Genomic DNA, 21,085 nt, shown 5'->3' on the forward strand with positions numbered 1-21,085 from the left:
GTATACTAGTATCCAATCCATCCATCTCCATTGTTTACCTGAGGTGCCTTTTAGTTGTGCCTATTAAAATATGGAGAACAAAAATGCCACTCCTAGATGGGCCCGGTGTTTGTGTCGGCCACTAGGGTCGCTAATCTTACTCACACAGCTACCTCATTGCGCCTCTTTTTTTCTTTGCGTCATGTGCTGTTTGGGGAGGGTTTTTTGGAAGGGACATCCTGCGTGACACTGCAGTGCCACTCCTAGATGGGCCCGGTGTTTGTGTCGGCCACTAGGGTCGCTTATCTTACTCACACAGCGACCTCGGTGCAAATTTTAGGACTAAAAATAATATTGTGAGGTGTGAGGTATTCAGAATAGACTGAAAATGAGTGTAAATTATGGTTTTTGAGGTTAATAATACTTTGGGATCAAAATGACCCCCAAATTCTATGATTTAAGCTGTTTTTTAGTGTTTTTTGAAAAAAACACCCGAATCCAAAACACACCCGAATCCGACAAAAAAAATTCGGTGAGGTTTTGCCAAAACGCGGTCGAACCCAAAACACGGCCGCGGAACCGAACCCAAAACCAAAACACAAAACCCGAAAAATTTCAGGCGCTCATCTCTACTATATATGGATGTGGGGCTGGATGCTTTTTAACTTGTGTGCATTTAATATAATATTTGTCAGGTTTTCTTTTGCTGTTATTTGGCTGCTTCAGGAGGATCAACATACTGTTAACACAGCCTCTAGATAACAACGTGATCACTCCACTGTCCAAGCAACAGGGGAAGGGGAGGGCCGGGAGGACGGGGACGGGGGGGGGGGTGTAGGCAGAAATTTTGCCTAGGGTGCCGAGAAACCTTGCACCGGCCCTGGTAGTAGCTTCACATAGTTAGAATTAGAGACGAGCGGGTTCGGTTTTACTCGGTGTTACTCGGATCTCAAAACGGCATCTTATTGGCACACGGATGATATATAAGTGGGGGGGGGGACCAATATTTTTCATGCCTCCGGCCAACTGGGAGAAACTTACGCCACTGACAGCTACGATCAAGTTGGAATCACCCCCACTGTACATGACTCCCCTATTGTAGTGTGGGCCACGTTCAGGTCTACTAGTGTGTGTCTCTATCTCCTGGACCGTTCCCATAATTACAGTCTCTTGGATCAATACATGACTTGCAATATTCAGTGCCAGGTATTCAGGCTCCCCCTGTTAGTTTAACAGTATTAGTGGGACATGATTGTTGATTTGCTGGTACAAATGCCAGCAGTAGCCAAATGAGTCATTATCTAATAGGCGTGTCCTGATACAAGCTAAAGCCCTTATTGTGTATAGCAATTATTACCTCACCCACCTGATATTGGTACAGTATCCCATGCTCACATCCAAATGCTGGTATCTGACAAGACTGGATTTAGGTCTGTTTGCACAACTCACAACCACACTCTACATAAACAAATGCAAGTGGGGGTTTCAGTTGCCCAGAAACACCCCTTTCCCCGGAGCCTGGCCAGATGCCACTACAAGCACTATAAAGCTGCTGCATATGCCCAGTGTCAGCAGATTTTCCTTCCAAGTCTGCAGTGTGTGTGTCTGGGGATCTGAGTGCACCCGAAAGAGAATCTGGTAAGTGGTTTACTGTGATCATTGGGCCTGCATATGTCTGCAGCTCTCTGTTACATAACCTGCACTTTGTTTGGGGCAGACTATGGCTTGCATACCTCCCAACTGTCCCGATTTTCGTGTTAAATGATAATTATGCACCCTTCATGGGCCTGGGACAACCCACCTCCAGAAGTCCTGCATTTGCCCCTGCTGGCTCTATATAATTATTGCCACTCGGTTTTTATATTACACTCTGGCAGGACTATGGCAAATGGCATAATACAGATTTCCTGGGGATCTAGTGAGCATTAGCTCCTGAGAAAAGTGTCATACTGTATAAATAAATTATAATTACTGCTATTTCTGACACTGTGACCTGTATTATATTGATAGACATTAATGAACTACACAGGTTCTGTGGCTGGCTGACTACAAGCCTGCATTTTCCTTGGTTTTAATCAGCCACAGAACCTATGTAATCCATGAGCATACCGATTTAACGGGATGGTATGGTAAGCCTATATATTGATAAACGATTGTAGATTGTGTTTATGTTTATCCCCACCAATCACAAGTGCTGTGCTGGCTGACGGTACTGCAGGGCATGCTGGGAGATTGTGTCATGTATAGTGACAGCCCCGGCTCTCAGCGAGCTCTCACAGATGGGAATGTTTCCTGCTCTCAGTTTATGTTCAGGAGGAAACCAAAATAAAATATTTCCAGGTTCCACATGACAATGTGCCGCAGACAAAAATTTAGGGACACTGGACGTATCCCACACAGGGAAGCTGGACGAATGTCCAGCTTATTACATACTTATTACGTATTTGGACTGTATGAGGCCTCATATAAACAAAAATTCAGCCTAAAAGTAACTTTACTTCAGGAGCGGAACATGAAATATTTTGCCGTCACCTATTTCTGTTACTGACCAAATAATCAGTGATTTTGTTATTAGCTGTAATCAAAGCAAAATTATTATTCACTCAATAACTATGCAAAGAAAACGGTGCCCAGGATACATCTGCTGTACAAATGGCCCCACCCTACGCCACAGCTTCGTTACCTCTTTTTCCTGATCTGTAAGCACACGTTGTTTTAATTACTGTTAATGAGCTGTATGACTGTTTCACATTTTGCATTTATTGCTAATCTCTTCCATTTAAGGCAAATATGGCGAAAGCTGTTCCGTGCCAGACATTAAACAATGGCCACAAGATACCGATGGTAGGACTCGGCACTTGGCAGAGCTTACCTGGACAGGTAAGTCGCCCTGTCATCCATGAAATCCTCTGCGCAGGATGAGAATGTAGAGAGAGCCTGACTGTCTCACTGCCAGGGTTGGACTGGCCCACAGGGGTACAGGGGAAACCACTGGTGGGCCCTACTGGCTGGGGGCCCACCGCCTCCTGTAGGGATCAGGTTCCAGACTGTGCTGTTACTAATCTAGGGGGTAATTCCGAGTTGATCGCAGCAGGATCTTTGTTAGCAGTTGGGCAAAACCATGTGCAGTGCAGGGGAGGCAGATATAACATGTGCAGAGAGAGTTAGATTTGGGTGTGGTGTGTTCAATCTGCAATCTAAATTGCAGTGTAAAATAAAGCAGCCAGTATTTACCCTGCACAGAAACAAAATAACCCACCCAAATCTAACTCTCTCTGCACATGTTATATTTGCCTCCCCTGCAGTGCACATGGTTTTGCCCAACTGCTAACAAAAATCCTGCTGCGATCAACTCAGAATTACCCCCCTAGTACATTATTATTCATGCACCACAGTATTTACTGTATATATTTATCTAGGGGACCAACCCATGCAAAATGGTTAGGCAAACCAATGTGGCAGCTGGGCACACCCCCTCTAAAGACTGGTGTTAGGGTAATAGGCTTACACCTTAACTATCAATGCCTTAGTAGCCCTTCTGTCTTGGAGATTCATGGTTCTGGATACAGCCGGCCGGAGAGCAAGAAGTCACACTAGACACAATGCCAGTATAACACTGCTCTGTCCTGTGACAGAGAGAGCTTTTATTTATACCATAAGAAGTGGGCTTTAACATGCCCTCCAATCACAGTGAAGTATAAAGTTAGCTAATCATATATATATTACAAGTTTCAGTGACATAGAAGGTAATATTCAGAAGACAGTTCCAAAGTATTCCTGGAGTCTGTCTTGTCAAAGAATGAGCGATTGCTGAAGATCTCTATTTCTGTTATTCTCTGTCTCCTGGCTTCACATTCTTATCTTGGAAATATTTTTAAGGAAACCACCTGTTGTCTCACACATACAATACAAGCAACGATGACCTTATAATATATGTAAAGGGACATATATACAGTCTTTAGAATATAGTGAAACAATAATACAGCAAAAGCATTTTAATCAATATTACTCTCACAAACCCCTCTTTTGATTAAAATCTTACTCTGATCCTGCCTTACACATATTGTAATAGTAATAACCTGAGCACTTCTGATACCTTATATCACCTCATATGTTATCATAAGAACCACATATGGATGGATGTCAACCGATCATTCAGAACCCATACTCCGATTAAACTATGACAATACTATTTCTACTTAAACCATTAGGGGATGTGAGCAATACATACATGTACTTCTGTTTCCTGTGTTAGGTCTTTTGCATTTGCTACATGTTTCTTCCTTTGTGCTCACAACAAGCGCTTTTACTGGGGTCATACTTCTAGTAATCATTTTTCTGAAACTACAGGATAGATAACAGTTCCAAAGGATGAGCAGAATCAATAGTACTATTATCCCTATCACTGGATGTATCAGTATGTTATATGCTTTAGAGAATGATGGAAATTTACCTGTAAATATATCCCACCAATGTTGCTGTACGTTTCCATTTAATTCTGCTGCTATTTCTGCAAATTTTGCTGCTTCTATAATTGTTTACATCTGAACGTGATGAGCTGAATAGTTTACTTTCTCTAGATATAGTACACATTTTATTGTCTTGTTAATGGCATTGCTAATACCTTGAACCTCTTTTGAGAACATAATTTGTAGAGATGAGCGGGTTCGGTTTCTCTGAATCCGAACCCGCCAGAACTTCATGTTTTTTTTCACGGGTCCGAGCGACTCGGATCTTCCCGCCTTGCTCGGTTAACCCGAGCGCGCCCGAACGTCATCATGACGCTGTCGGATTCTCGCGAGGCTCGGATTCTATCGCGAGACTCGGATTCTATATAAGGAGCCGCGCGTCGCCGCCATTTTCACACGTGCATTGAGATTGATAGGGAGAGGACGTGGCTGGCGTCCTCTCCGTTTAGAATAGATTAGAGAGACACTTGATTTACTAATTTTGGGGAGCATTAGGAGTACTCAGTACAGTGCAGAGTTTTGCTGATAGTGACCAGTGACCACCAGTTTTATTTATAATCCGTTCTCTGCCTGAAAAAAGCGATACACAGCACACAGTGACTCAGTCACATACCATATCTGTGTGCACTGCTCAGGCTCAGGCCAGTGTGCTGCATCATCTATTATCTATATATAATATTATATATATCTGTCTGACTGCTCAGCTCACACAGCTTATAATTGTGGGGGAGACTGGGGAGCACTACTGCAGTGCCAGTTATAGGTTATAGCAGGAGCCAGGAGTACATAATATATTATATAGTGAGTGACCACCAGACACACAGTGCAGTTTATTTAATATATCCGTTCTCTGCCTGAAAAAAGCGATACACACAGTGACTCAGTCAGTCACATACCATATCTGTGTGCACTGCTCAGGCTCAGGCCAGTGTGCTGCATCATCTATATATATTATATATCTGTCTGACTGCTCAGCTCACACAGCTTATAATTGTGGGGGAGACTGGGGAGCACTGCTGCAGTGCCAGTTATAGGTTATAGCAGGAGCCAGGAGTACATAATATTATATTAAAATTAAACAGTGCACACTTTTGCTGCAGGAGTGCCACTGCCAGTGTGACTAGTGACCAGTGACCTGACCACCAGTATATATAATATTAGTAGTATACTATCTCTTTATCAACCAGTCTATATTAGCAGCAGACACAGTACAGTGCGGTAGTTCACGGCTGTGGCTACCTCTGTGTCGGCACTCGGCAGCCCGTCCATAATTGTATATACCACCTAACCGTGGTTTTTTTTTCTTTCTTTATACATACATACTAGTTACGAGTATACTATCTCTTTATCAACCAGTCTATATATTAGCAGCAGACACAGTACAGTGCGGTAGTTCACGGCTGTGGCTACCTCTGTGTCGGCACTCGGCAGCCCGTCCATAATTGTATATACCACCTAACCGTGGTTTTTTTTTCTTTCTTTATACATACATACTAGTTACGAGTATACTATCTCTTTATCAACCAGTCTATATATTAGCAGCAGACACAGTACAGTGCGGTAGTTCACGGCTGTGGCTACCTCTGTGTCGGCACTCGGCAGCCCGTCCATAATTGTATATACCACCTAACCGTGGTTTTTTTTTCTTTTTTTATACATACATACTAGTTACGAGTATACTATCTCTTTATCAACCAGTCTATATATTAGCAGCAGACACAGTACAGTGCGGTAGTTCACGGCTGTGGCTACCTCTGTGTCGGCACTCGGCAGCCCGTCCATAATTGTATATACCACCTAACCGTGGTTTTTTTTTCTTTCTTTATACATACATACTAGTTACGACTCGAGTATACTATCTCTTTATCAACCAGTCTATATATTAGCAGCAGACACAGTACAGTGCGGTAGTTCACGGCTGTGGCTACCTCTGTGTCGGCACTCGGCAGCCCGTCCATAATTGTATATACCACCTAACCGTGGTTTTTTTTTCTTTCTTTATACATACATACTAGTTACGAGTATACTATCTCTTTATCAACCAGTCTATATATTAGCAGCAGACACAGTACAGTGCGGTAGTTCACGGCTGTGGCTACCTCTGTGTCGGCACTCGGCAGCCCGTCCATAATTGTATATACCACCTAACCGTGGTTTTTTTTTCTTTCTTTATACATACATACTAGTTACGAGTATACTATCTCTTTATCAACCAGTCTATATATTAGCAGCAGACACAGTACAGTGCGGTAGTTCACGGCTGTGGCTACCTCTGTGTCGGCACTCGGCAGCCCGTCCATAATTGTATATACCACCTAACCGTGGTTTTTTTTTCTTTCTTTATACATACATACTAGTTACGAGTATACTATCTCTTTATCAACCAGTCTATATTAGCAGCAGACACAGTACAGTGCGGTAGTTCACGGCTGTGGCTACCTCTGTGTCGGCACTCGGCAGCCCGTCCATAATTGTATATACCACCTAACCGTGGTTTTTTTTTCTTTCTTTATACATACATACTAGTTACGAGTATACTATCTCTTTATCAACCAGTCTATATATTAGCAGCAGACACAGTACAGTGCGGTAGTTCACGGCTGTGGCTACCTCTGTGTCGGCACTCGGCAGCCCGTCCATAATTGTATATACCACCTAACCGTGGTTTTTTTTTCTTTCTTTATACATACATACTAGTTACGAGTATACTATCTCTTTATCAACCAGTCTATATATTAGCAGCAGACACAGTACAGTGCGGTAGTTCACGGCTGTGGCTACCTCTGTGTCGGCACTCGGCAGCCCGTCCATAATTGTATATACCACCTAACCGTGGTTTTTTTTTCTTTCTTTATACATACATACTAGTTACGAGTATACTATCTCTTTATCAACCAGTCTATATATTAGCAGCAGACACAGTACAGTGCGGTAGTTCACGGCTGTGGCTACCTCTGTGTCGGCACTCGGCAGCCCGTCCATAATTGTATATACCACCTAACCGTGGTTTTTTTTTCTTTCTTTATACATACATACTAGTTACGAGTATACTATCTCTTTATCAACCAGTCTATATATTAGCAGCAGACACAGTACAGTGCGGTAGTTCACGGCTGTGGCTACCTCTGTGTCGGCACTCGGCAGCCCGTCCATAATTGTATACTAGTATCCAATCCATCCATCTCCATTGTTTACCTGAGGTGCCTTTTAGTTGTGCCTATTAAAATATGGAGAACAAAAATGTTGAGGTTCCAAAATTAGGGAAAGATCAAGATCCACTTCCACCTCGTGCTGAAGCTGCTGCCACTAGTCATGGCCGAGACGATGAAATGCCAGCAACGTCGTCTGCCAAGGCCGATGCCCAATGTCATAGTACAGAGCATGTCAAATCCAAAACACCAAATATCAGTAAAAAAAGGACTCCAAAACCTAAAATAAAATTGTCGGAGGAGAAGCGTAAACTTGCCAATATGCCATTTACCACACGGAGTGGCAAGGAACGGCTGAGGCCCTGGCCTATGTTCATGGCTAGTGGTTCAGCTTCACATGAGGATGGAAGCACTCAGCCTCTCGCTAGAAAAATGAAAAGACTCAAGCTGGCAAAAGCAGCACAGCAAAGAACTGTGCATTCTTCGAAATCCCAAATCCACAAGGAGAGTCCAATTGTGTCGGTTGCGATGCCTGACCTTCCCAACACTGGACGTGAAGAGCATGCGCCTTCCACCATTTGCACGCCCCCTGCAAGTGCTGGAAGGAGCACCCGCAGTCCAGTTCCTGATAGTCAGATTGAAGATGTCAGTGTTGAAGTACACTAGGATGAGGAGGATATGGGTGTTGCTGGCGCTGGGGAGGAAATTGACCAGGAGGATTCTGATGGTGAGGTGGTTTGTTTAAGTCAGGCACCCAGGGAGACACCTGTTGTCCGTGGGAGGAATATGGCCGTTGACATGCCAGGTGAAAATACCAAAAAAATCAGCTCTTCGGTGTGGAGGTATTTCACCAGAAATGCGGACAACAGGTGTCAAGCCGTGTGTTCCCTTTGTCAAGCTGTAATAAGTAGGGGTAAGGACGTTAACCACCTCGGAACATCCTCCCTTATACGTCACCTGCAGCGCATTCATAATAAGTCAGTGACAAGTTCAAAAACTTTGGGTGACAGCGGAAGCAGTCCACTGACCAGTAAATCCCTTCCTCTTGTAACCAAGCTCACGCAAACCACCCCACCAACTCCCTCAGTGTCAATTTCCTCCTTCCCCAGGAATGCCAATAGTCCTGCAGGCCATGTCACTGGCAATTCTGACGAGTCCTCTCCTGCCTGGGATTCCTCCGATGCATCCTTGCGTGTAACGCCTACTGCTGCTGGCGCTGCTGTTGTTGCCGCTGGGAGTCGATGGTCATCCCAGAGGGGAAGTCGTAAGCCCACTTGTACTACTTCCAGTAAGCAATTGACTGTTCAACAGTCCTTTGCGAGGAAGATGAAATATCACAGCAGTCATCCTACTGCAAAGCGGATAACTGAGTCCTTGACAACTATGTTGGTGTTAGACGTGCGTCCGGTATCCGCCGTTAGTTCACAGGGAACTAGACAATTTATTGAGGCAGTGTGCCCCCGTTACCAAATACCATCTAGGTTCCACTTCTCTAGGCAGGCGATACCGAGAATGTACACGGACGTCAGAAAAAGACTCACCAGTGTCCTAAAAAATGCAGTTGTACCCAATGTCCACTTAACCACGGACATGTGGACAAGTGGAGCAGGGCAGGGTCAGGACTATATGACTGTGACAGCCCACTGGGTAGATGTATGGACTCCCGCCGCAAGAACAGCAGCGGCGGCACCAGTAGCAGCATCTCGCAAACGCCAACTCTTTCCTAGGCAGGCTACGCTTTGTATCACCGCTTTCCAGAATACGCACACAGCTGAAAACCTCTTACGGCAACTGAGGAAGATCATCGCGGAATGGCTTACCCCAATTGGACTCTCCTGTGGATTTGTGGCATCGGACAACGCCAGCAATATTGTGTGTGCATTAAATATGGGCAAATTCCAGCACGTCCCATGTTTTGCACATACCTTGAATTTGGTGGTGCAGAATTTTTTAAAAAACGACAGGGGCGTGCAAGAGATGCTGTCGGTGGCCAGAAAAATTGCGGGACACTTTCGGCGTACAGGCACCACGTACAGAAGACTGGAGCACCACCAAAAACTACTGAACCTGCCCTGCCATCATCTGAAGCAAGAAGTGGTAACGAGGTGGAATTCAACCCTCTATATGCTTCAGAGGTTGGAGGAGCAGCAAAAGGCCATTCAAGCCTATACAATTGAGCACGATATAGTAGGTGGAATGCACCTGTCTCAAGTGCAGTGGAGAATGATTTCAACGTTGTGCAAGGTTCTGATGCCCTTTGAACTTGCCACACGTGAAGTCAGTTCAGACACTGCCAGCCTGAGTCAGGTCATTCCCCTCATCAGGCTTTTGCAGAAGAAGCTGGAGGCATTGAAGACGGAGCTAAAAGGGAGCGATTCCGCTAGGCATGTGGGACTTGTGGATGCAGCCCTTAATTCGCTTAACAAGGATTCACGGGTGGTCAATCTGTTGAAATCAGAGCACTACATTTTGGCCACCGTGCTCGATCCTAGATTTAAAGCCTACCTTGGATCTCTCTTTCCGGCAGACACAGGTCTGCTGGGGTTGAAAGACCTGCTGGTGACAAAATTGTCAAGTCAAGCGGAACGCGACCTGTCAACATCTCCTCCTTCACATTCTCCCGCAACTGGGGGTGCGAGGAAAAGGCTCAGAATTCCGAGCCCACCCGCTGGCGGTGATGCAGGGCAGTCTGGAGCGACTGCTGATGCTGACATCTGGTCCGGACTGAAGGACCTGACAACGATTACGGACATGTCGTCTACTGTCACTGCATATGATTCTCTCAACATTGATAGAATGGTGGAGGATTATATGAGTGACCGCATCCAAGTAGGCACGTCACACAGTCCGTACTTATACTGGCAGGAAAAAGAGGCAATTTGGAGGCCCTTGCACAAACTGGCTTTATTCTACCTAAGTTGCCCTCCCACAAGTGTGTACTCCGAAAGAGTGTTTAGTGCCGCCGCTCACCTTGTCAGCAATCGGCGTACGAGGTTACATCCAGAAAATGTGGAGAAGATGATGTTCATTAAAATGAATTATAATCAATTCCTCCGCGGAGACATTGACCAGCAGCAATTGCCTCCACAAAGTACACAGGGAGCTGAGATGGTGGATTCCAGTGGGGACGAATTGATAATCTGTGAGGAGGGGGATGTACACGGTGATATATCGGAGGGTGAAGATGAGGTGGACATCTTGCCTCTGTAGAGCCAGTTTGTGCAAGGAGAGATTAATTGCTTCTTTTTTGGGGGGGGTCCAAACCAACCCGTCATATCAGTCACAGTCGTGTGGCAGACCCTGTCACTGAAATGATGGGTTGGTTAAAGTGTGCATGTCCTGTTTTGTTTATACAACATAAGGGTGGGTGGGAGGGCCCAAGGACAATTCCATCTTGCACCTCTTTTTTCTTTTCTTTTTCTTTGCATCATGTGCTGATTGGGGAGGGTTTTTTGGAAGGGACATCCTGCGTGACACTGCAGTGCCACTCCTAGATGGGCCCGGTGTTTGTGTCGGCCACTAGGGTCGCTAATCTTACTCACACAGTCAGCTACCTCATTGCGCCTCTTTTTTTCTTTGCGTCATGTGCTGTTTGGGGAGGGTTTTTTGGAAGGGACATCCTGCGTGACACTGCAGTGCCACTCCTAGATGGGCCCGGTGTTTGTGTCGGCCACTAGGGTCGCTAATCTTACTCACACAGCTACCTCATTGCGCCTCTTTTTTTCTTTGCGTCATGTGCTGTTTGGGGAGGGTTTTTTGGAAGGGACATCCTGCGTGACACTGCAGTGCCACTCCTAGATGGGCCCGGTGTTTGTGTCGGCCACTAGGGTCGCTAATCTTACTCACACAGCTACCTCATTGCGCCTCTTTTTTTCTTTGCGTCATGTGCTGTTTGGGGAGGGTTTTTTGGAAGGGCCATCCTGCGTGACACTGCAGTGCCACTCCTAGATGGGCCCGGTGTTTGTGTCGGCCACTAGGGTCGCTAATCTTACTCACACAGCTACCTCATTGCGCCTCTTTTTTTCTTTGCGTCATGTGCTGTTTGGGGAGGGTTTTTTGGAAGGGACATCCTGCGTGACACTGCAGTGCCACTCCTAGATGGGCCCGGTGTTTGTGTCGGCCACTAGGGTCGCTTATCTTACTCACACAGCGACCTCGGTGCAAATTTTAGGACTAAAAATAATATTGTGAGGTGTGAGGTATTCAGAATAGACTGAAAATGAGTGTAAATTATGGTTTTTGAGGTTAATAATACTTTGGGATCAAAATGACCCCCAAATTCTATGATTTAAGCTGTTTTTTAGTGTTTTTTGAAAAAAACACCCGAATCCAAAACACACCCGAATCCGACAAAAAAAATTCGGTGAGGTTTTGCCAAAACGCGTTCGAACCCAAAACACGGCCGCGGAACCGAACCCAAAACCAAAACACAAAACCCGAAAAATTTCAGGCGCTCATCTCTAATAATTTGCCCCCCTGGTGTCACCTGTTCTGTAATATCTCTAAACTAAGTATTGTTATTAACACGTAAAAAGGATTCATGGTGACTTGATCTTCACAGCCAGCTTTACAAGGCGTGTATTCAGGTGTCTTTTAGCTCAAGCTTGACTGCTGTAGGGGTTGTTAGCAGACCCTGGAATGGACCATCAAAGCGTGGTTCTAGTGCTTTCTTGACATGCCGCTTAGTATAGACCCAATCTCCTGGTTTGTAATGAACATCATCCTACAATGGAGACAAGATCTGGAAGAGATGGAAACACTGTATTGTGTACATTAATCATTTGTTTGCTTAACAAGGTAACATAAGTAGTCATATCTCCATGATTACGTCACATCTGCTGGGGAAAATAACATCCTGTCTTAGGTGCTGTCAGGAATAACACTTCATATGGTGTCAGTTTGTGTTTCTTATTGGGTGTGGTTCAGAGTATAGGGCTATAGGTAGACACTCTAACCATATTTTCTTTGTTTCTGCCATTATTTCCTGTATCTTTTTTAATTTAAGGCTGCTATTCAGGTGTTCTACTCTGCCACTCGCCTCTGACCTGTGGAGGGTGTGTGTGAAATGCCTAACTGATACCCAAGTCCTGCATTATGTGTTGCATTATTTCTCCTATAAAATTAGTTCCTCTGTCCGATCAATTGTTTCTGGAACCCCATATCTGCAGACCACATCTTCCATTAGTTTCTTAGCTGTTTGGTTTTCCACTATTATACATGCTGTTTAAAGTGCATTTAGTTCAGCTTCTTGCGCAGAAAAGTGTGGTTGGAGTTCTTGGACCAGGACTTCATCCATTGTTGTTACTGCATAAACTGTACATGGTGACCATTCATGATAATACCTGGATACATCCATAAACAGAGTAAGATCTGCATTGTCCAATACCAGTTCGATAACATTATCAAGAGGAGACATCTCTGATTTCATAAGTTCAAAACAAACATGATGACATTTTCTTTTTTTTGTGTGTATTTCCAGAGTTTGCTGTATCTTCTTCTGTCATCATATAGTTCATCAGATAATGTGTACTTTCTCCCCTCTTTTGAATCCTCTACTGGTAACAATGTAGCAGGATTCAATACCGTACAACGTGAAATGGTGACATTCGTAGGACTCAACAGCACTACTTCGTATTTGGTTAATCTAGCTGCTGAGAGATGTTTGGTTCTTGCTTGATTCAGAATTTCTGTAACTGCATGCAGTACCTGTATTGTTAAGGGGTGGTTAAGCACAATATCTGAAGTCTTCTCTCTAAGTTTCAGGTGGACAGGTTGTACTGTCAATAATCCAACATCCGTCTTTCCTTTAGACCAGACTTTGGATGGTACCTGGTCTAGCTATTCTGGAAATTGATCACCTTGTGGCTTCTGTTCTTCCATCAACATTATAGCAGCTAGTACAGCTTGTTGAAGCTTGTCGCTTGTTCTTGTGGATAATGTTATTTCTTTACTTGTATACTGTACTGTGGCTTGAATGGCTGATAACACATTGGTTCCAAATAAATTGACTTGACAGTCTTCAGAGATGAGGAACTGCACAGGTACTAAAATGACTTCTTGTCCCACACTGATTTTGCAGGATTGCTTTTCTTTAGAGGGACTGTTGTACTTGCCATTCCTGTTCCCAATATAGTTTATTTTGCTTGCAGTTTTGTTGGTACCTCCTGTTATCTTAATATAGTTCATCTTGCTCTGGTATCTATAATACAGTCCAATTGTTCCCCTCCTGGTAGGGTAAGTGTGGTTGTTACTTTGGGTCCAGGAGAGTCAATTACTTGGACCGAAAGGTACAGTTCTGGAGCGCCTGTTTCCTATGGGCTGGCTTCAGAGGCCGCCCTGTTCTGAGCCCATGTCTTGTATTTGGAACATTCCTTCCTCATATGTCCTTGTTCATTGCTGAAGAAACACAAACCCTTTGTCTTCGCTTCTTCTGAAGAGACTTTCCTTTGGGGCTTCTTTCCTGTGTTTCTGGACATCTGTTACTTGGATCTTGTTCCTATCTCTTGCATTACATGGACAGTTATTCTGGGTACAGAGCTCTTTTCTTTCTGTTTTCTTTTCTTCTCTTCTTGTCTTTCTTCTATGGCCTCTAAGACTTGTAGGAGTGATTCCATGGTTAAGGTAGAGGCTTCTGGTCTAACCTGGAACAATTCTCCTCTCAGGGCTTCTGTGAGACCATTTAAGAAATGTGTTTTCAAAAGCCTTTCATGTTGGGTATTGGCCACATCAAATCCTCCATCTATATGTCCTTGATGCACCATATCATGGTACTGTCTGACAGTCTGACCACTCTTCTGTTTAACATCTGGAAAAGCAGGTACTCTGTTTCTTTGCTGGTTACACCAGTGTTCTAATCTGTGCATGTACTGTTCCCCGCTTATCTTTGTCCTTTGTGCATCTTCTGCTAGTGGGGCTACTATGTTTGCAGCTGCTCCTGCTGGATATCCTCTTACTTCAGCTTCAGCTGATGAACCCAATAACACTGAGTTTAGTTCTCGAAGATCTATCCAAGATCCTGCCCAAACAAGATTTATTCTCTTCATATAATTCAAATATGCATTTGGACACTTGCGTGGGTATGGAGCTCTAGAAATGATGTCATTCATGTCTGATGCAGCCCATAGTCTGTGGTGTTCCTGTCTGCTAGTCCCGCGGCATTAAGGTCTCTAGTGATTTGTACAGATACTGGGTATGCCGTGATAGTATCTTCAGGATATGGTGGTGGCTGCATCTGATAAAACATCTGGACATGTGGTGCACAGGTATTACATGGACATGGTGTACTAAAGTCCCCTGATTGCATTTTCTTACACTGTTCTTTTCTATGTATTATCCTTGTCCCAATAGTCTGGGGACTATTTGCCAGAAACGGGTTGTTCTTAGAGATTATGGGTGTGTTCTGGCTATTGTCAGAGTGTGGTTCGTTGGGGAGTACCCAATTGTCACAAAAGGGGCAATGTTCATATCCTTCAGGTATACATTGGTGACATTGTGGACACTTTCTCTGTCTCAATTCCTTTTGCAGATCTGGATATATTGGATTGTATGGTTCTGAAGAAATCGTATACCACTTGCCATCTCTTTTCTTCAGTACCACATTAGGTTCTCGTGAGTGTAAGGGTGCTGCAGTTGTAGTCAGAGTTGGTGCTGTGTTAGGTACAAATGGTGGTGGTACCTGAATCAATGGTGTCACTTGTGGTGGTGGTGGTGGTGGGTTTACTACTGGTGTTGGTACTGGTATCTGTATGTCCCATGCTATGTCTTCTAAAAATGTTTGTTCTTTTTTGGGCAGATATTCTGCAGCTACTTTCTTCCACATATACTGTGTCAATATATATTGTAGTCTGCCTGGTGATTATTTACCTCCATTATACTGAGCTCATACATACATACATACATATAGATTGTTCATACTGTAGATCACATTCATGTTATCTCTAAGTGAGAGCCTGCTATCTATGACAGATATATCTTTATAGACTTCTTAAACTACCATCTATTCAATAGTGTTTACAGTTGTCACAAATTAATATAAGTGTAATTATTCCATCTGTTCAGTAATAGCTGAAGTTGTTACAGATTAATACAAATATGACTATTTATTAGAGATGAGCGGGTTCGGTTTCTTTGAATCCGAACCCGCACGAGCTTCACTTTTTTTTCCACGGGTCCGAGCGACTCGGATCTTCCCGCCTTGCTCGGTTAACCCGAGCGCGCCCGAACGTCATCATGACGCTGTCGGATTCTCGCGAGGCTCGGATTCTATCGCGAGACTCGGATTCTATATAAGGAGCCGCGCGTCGCCGCCATTTTCACTCGTGCATTGAGATTGATAGGGAGAGGACGTGTCTGGCGTCCTCTCCATTAGAATAGAGATAGATAGATTAGATAGAGAGAGATTGTGCAGAGTCGCAGACAGAGTTAGTTTACCACAGTCAGTGACCAGTGCAGTTGCTAGTTAACTTTTATTTAATATAATATATCCGTTCACTTCTCTCTGCTATATCCGTTCTCTGCCTGAAAAAAAAAACGATACACAGCACAGTCAGTCACACAGTGTGACTCAGTCTGTGTGCACTCAGCTCAGCCCAGTGTGCTGCACAGTCATCAATGTATAAATTAAAAGCTTATAATTAATTGTGGGGGAGACTGGGGAGCACTGCAGGTTGTTAGCAGGAGCCAGGAGTACAATTATATTAATTAACAGTGCACACTTTTGCTGCAGGAGTGGTGACCAGTGCCTGACCACCAGTATAGTATTGTTGTATACTACTAATATCTCTTTAAATATCAACCAGTCTATATTAGCAGCAGACACAGTACAGTGCGGTAGTTCACGGCTGTGGCTACCTCTGTGTCGGCACACGGCAGGCAGTCCGTCCGACCAGAATTGTATTATTTATTATTATATACCTACCACCTAACCGTGGTTTTTTTTTCATTCTTTATACCGTCATAGTGTCATCCTAATTGTTACGAGTATACTACTATCTCTTTATCAACCAGTGTACAGTGCGGTAGTTCACGGCTGTGGCTACCTCTGTGTCGGCACACGGCAGGCAGTCCGTCCGACCAGAATTGTATTATTTATTATTATATACCTACCACCTAACCGTGGTTTTTTTTTCATTCTTTATACCGTCATAGTGTCATCCTAATTGTTACGAGTATACTACTATCTCTTTATCAACCAGTGTACAGTGCGGTAGTTCACGGCTGTGGCTACCTCTGTGTCGGCACACGGCAGGCAGTCCGTCCGACCAGAATTGTATTATTTATTATTATATACCTACCACCTAACCGTGGTTTTTTTTTCATTCTTTATACCGTCATAGTGTCATCCTAATTGTTACGAGTATACTACTATCTCTTTATCAACCAGTGTACAGTGCGGTAGTTCACGGCTGTGGCTACCTCTGTGTCGGCACACGGCAGGCAGTCCGTCCGACCAGAATTGTATTATTTATTATTATATACCTACCACCTAAACGTGGTTTTTTTTTCATTCTTTATACCGTCATAGTGTCATCCTAATTGTTACGAGTATACTACTATCTCTTTATCAACCAGTGTACAGTGCGGTAGTTCACGGCTGTGGCTACCTCTGTGTCGGCACACGGCAGGCAGTCCGTCCGACCAGAATTGTATTATTTATTATTATATACCTACCACCTAAACGTGGTTTTTTTTTCATTCTTTATACCGTCATAGTGTCATCCTAATTGTTACGAGTATACTACTATCTCTTTATCAACCAGTGTACAGTGCGGTAGTTCACGGCTGTGGCTACCTCTGTGTCGGCAGTCGGCAGGCAGTCCGTCCATCCATAATTGTATTATTATTATAATATATACCACCTAACCGTGGTTTTTTTTTCATTCTTTATACCGTCGTCATAGTGTCATACTAGTTGTTACGAGTATACTACTATCTCTTTATCAACCAGTGTACAGTGCGGTAGTTCACGGCTGTGGCTACCTCTGTGTCGGCAGTCGGCAGGCAGTCCGTCCATCCATAATTGTATTATTATTATAATATATACCACCTAACCGTGGTTTTTTTTGCATTCTTTATACCGTCGTCATAGTGTCATACTAGTTGTTACGAGTATACTACTATCTCTTTATCAACCAGTGTACAGTGCGGTAGTTCACGGCTGTGGCTACCTCTGTGTCGGCAGTCGGCAGGCAGTCCGTCCATCCATAATTGTATTATTATTATAATATATACCACCTAACCGTGGTTTTTTTTTCATTCTTTATACCGTCGTCATAGTGTCATACTAGTTGTTACGAGTATACTACTATCTCTTTATCAACCAGTGTACAGTGCGGTAGTTCACGGCTGTGGCTACCTCTGTGTCGGCAGTCGGCAGGCAGTCCGTCCATCCATAATTGTATTATTATTATAATATATACCACCTAACCGTGGTTTTTTTATACCACCTAACCGTGGCAGTCCGTCCATAATTGTATACTAGTATCCAATCCATCCATCTCCATTGTTTACCTGAGGTGCCTTTTAGTTCTGCCTATAAAATATGGAGAACAAAAAAGTTGAGGTTCCAAAATTAGGGAAAGATCAAGATCCACTTCCACCTCGTGCTGAAGCTGCTGCCACTAGTCATGGCCGAGACGATGAAATGCCAGCAACGTCGTCTGCCAAGGCCGATGCCCAATGTCATAGTACAGAGCATGTCAAATCCAAAACACCAAATATCAGAAAAAAAAGGACTCCAAAACCTAAAATAAAATTGTCGGAGGAGAAGCGTAAACTTGCCAATATGCCATTTACCACACGGAGTGGCAAGGAACGGCTGAGGCCCTGGCCTATGTTCATGGCTAGTGGTTCAGCTTCACATGAGGATGGAAGCACTCAGCCTCTCGCTAGAAAACTGAAAAGACTCAAGCTGGCAAAAGCACCGCAAAGAACTGTGCGTTCTTTGAAATCCCAAATCCACAAGGAGAGTCCAATTGTGTCGTTTGCGATGCCTGACCTTCCCAACACTGGACGTGAAGAGCATGCGCCTTCCACTATTTGCATGCCCCCTGCAAGTGCTGGAAGGAGCACCCGCAGTCCAGTTCCTGATAGTCAGATTGAAGATGTCAGTGTTGAAGTACACCAGGATGAGGAGGATATGGGTGTTGCTGGCGCTGGGGAGGAAATTGACCAGGAGGATTCTGATGGTGAGGTGGTTTGTTTAAGTCAGGCACCCGGGGAGACACCTGTTGTCCGTGGGAGGAATATGGCCGTTGACATGCCAGGTGAAAATACCAAAAAAATCAGCTCTTCGGTGTGGAGGTATTTCACCAGAAATGCGGACAACAGGTGTCAAGCCGTGTGTTCCCTTTGTCAAGCTGTAATAAGTAGGGGTAAGGACGTTAACCACCTCGGAACATCCTCCCTTATACGTCACCTGCAGCGCATTCATAATAAGTCAGTGACAAGTTCAAAAACTTTGGGTGACAGCGGAAGCAGTCCACTGACCAGTAAATCCCTTCCTCTTGTAACCAAGCTCACGCAAACCACCCCACCAACTCCCTCAGTGTCAATTTCCTCCTTCCCCAGGAATGCCAATAGTCCTGCAGGCCATGTCACTGGCAAGTCTGACGAGTCCTCTCCTGCCTGGGATTCCTCCGATGCATCCTTGCGTGTAACGCCTACTGCTGCTGGCGCTGCTGTTGTTGCCGCTGGGAGTCGATGGTCATCCCAGAGGGGAAGTCGTAAGCCCACTTGTACTACTTCCAGTAAGCAATTGACTGTTCAACAGTCCTTTGCGAGGAAGATGAAATATCACAGCAGTCATCCTACTGCAAAGCGGATAACTGAGTCCTTGACAACTATGTTGGTGTTAGACGTGCGTCCGGTATCCGCCGTTAGTTCACAGGGAACTAGACAATTTATTGAGGCAGTGTGCCCCCGTTACCAAATACCATCTAGGTTCCACTTCTCTAGGCAGGCGATACCGAGAATGTACACGGACGTCAGAAAAAGACTCACCAGTCTCCTAAAAAATGCAGTTGTACCCAATGTCCACTTAACCACGGACATGTGGACAAGTGGAGCAGGGCAGGGTCAGGACTATATGACTGTGACAGCCCACTGGGTAGATGTATGGACTCCCGCCGCAAGAACAGCAGCGGCGGCACCAGTAGCAGCATCTCGCAAACGCCAACTCTTTCCTAGGCAGGCTACGCTTTGTATCACCGCTTTCCAGAATACGCACACAGCTGAAAACCTCTTACGGCAACTGAGGAAGATCATCGCGGAATGGCTTACCCCAATTGGACTCTCCTGTGGATTTGTGGCATCGGACAACGCCAGCAATATTGTGTGTGCATTAAATATGGGCAAATTCCAGCACGTCCCATGTTTTGCACATACCTTGAATTTGGTGGTGCAGAATTTTTTAAAAAACGACAGGGGCGTGCAAGAGATGCTGTCGGTGGCCAGAAAAATTGCGGGACACTTTCGGCGTACAGGCACCACGTACAGAAGACTGGAGCACCACCAAAAACTACTGAACCTGCCCTGCCATCATCTGAAGCAAGAAGTGGTAACGAGGTGGAATTCAACCCTCTATATGCTTCAGAGGTTGGAGGAGCAGCAAAAGGCCATTCAAGCCTATACAATTGAGCACGATATAGGAGATGGAATGCACCTGTCTCAAGTGCAGTGGAGAATGATTTCAACGTTGTGCAAGGTTCTGATGCCCTTTGAACTTGCCACACGTGAAGTCAGTTCAGACACTGCCAGCCTGAGTCAGGTCATTCCCCTCATCAGGCTTTTGCAGAAGAAGCTGGAGGCATTGAAGAAGGAGCTAACACGGAGCGATTCCGCTAGGCATGTGGGACTTGTGGATGCAGCCCTTAATTCGCTTAACAAGGATTCACGGGTGGTCAATCTGTTGAAATCAGAGCACTACATTTTGGCCACCGTGCTCGATCCTAGATTTAAAGCCTACCTTGGATCTCTCTTTCCGGCAGACACAGGTCTGCTGGGGTTGAAAGACCTGCTGGTGACAAAATTGTCAAGTCAAGCGGAACGCGACCTGTCAACATCTCCTCCTTCACATTCTCCCGCAACTGGGGGTGCGAGGAAAAGGCTCAGAATTCCGAGCCCACCCGCTGGCGGTGATGCAGGGCAGTCTGGAGCGACTGCTGATGCTGACATCTGGTCCGGACTGAAGGACCTGACAACGATTACGGACATGTCGTCTACTGTCACTGCATATGATTCTCTCAACATTGATAGAATGGTGGAGGATTATATGAGTGACCGCATCCAAGTAGGCACGTCACACAGTCCGTACTTATACTGGCAGGAAAAAGAGGCAATTTGGAGGCCCTTGCACAAACTGGCTTTATTCTACCTAAGTTGCCCTCCCACAAGTGTGTACTCCGAAAGAGTGTTTAGTGCCGCCGCTCACCTTGTCAGCAATCGGCGTACGAGGTTACATCCAGAAAATGTGGAGAAGATGATGTTCAT

General features: G+C 44.8%; 1 protein-coding gene across 1 annotated transcript in view; it reads left to right on the top strand.

The window, feature by feature from the left end:
- The first annotated feature begins 1,511 nt into the window (after positions 1-1,511).
- LOC134957456 (aldo-keto reductase family 1 member A1-like) overlaps positions 1,512-21,085 on the top strand; it is a 42,134-nt gene continuing 22,560 nt past the window's right edge. The window contains exons 1-2 of the mRNA XM_063939401.1: positions 1,512-1,617; positions 2,764-2,859. Coding sequence (XP_063795471.1) covers positions 2,770-2,859 — 90 coding nt within the window. The 5' untranslated portion in view covers positions 1,512-1,617; positions 2,764-2,769. The remainder of the gene's footprint in view (positions 1,618-2,763; positions 2,860-21,085) is intronic.

The sequence above is a fragment of the Pseudophryne corroboree genome, chromosome 9 (genome assembly GCF_028390025.1).
Source record: "Pseudophryne corroboree isolate aPseCor3 chromosome 9, aPseCor3.hap2, whole genome shotgun sequence".
Classification (NCBI taxonomy): Eukaryota; Metazoa; Chordata; class Amphibia; order Anura; family Myobatrachidae; genus Pseudophryne; species Pseudophryne corroboree.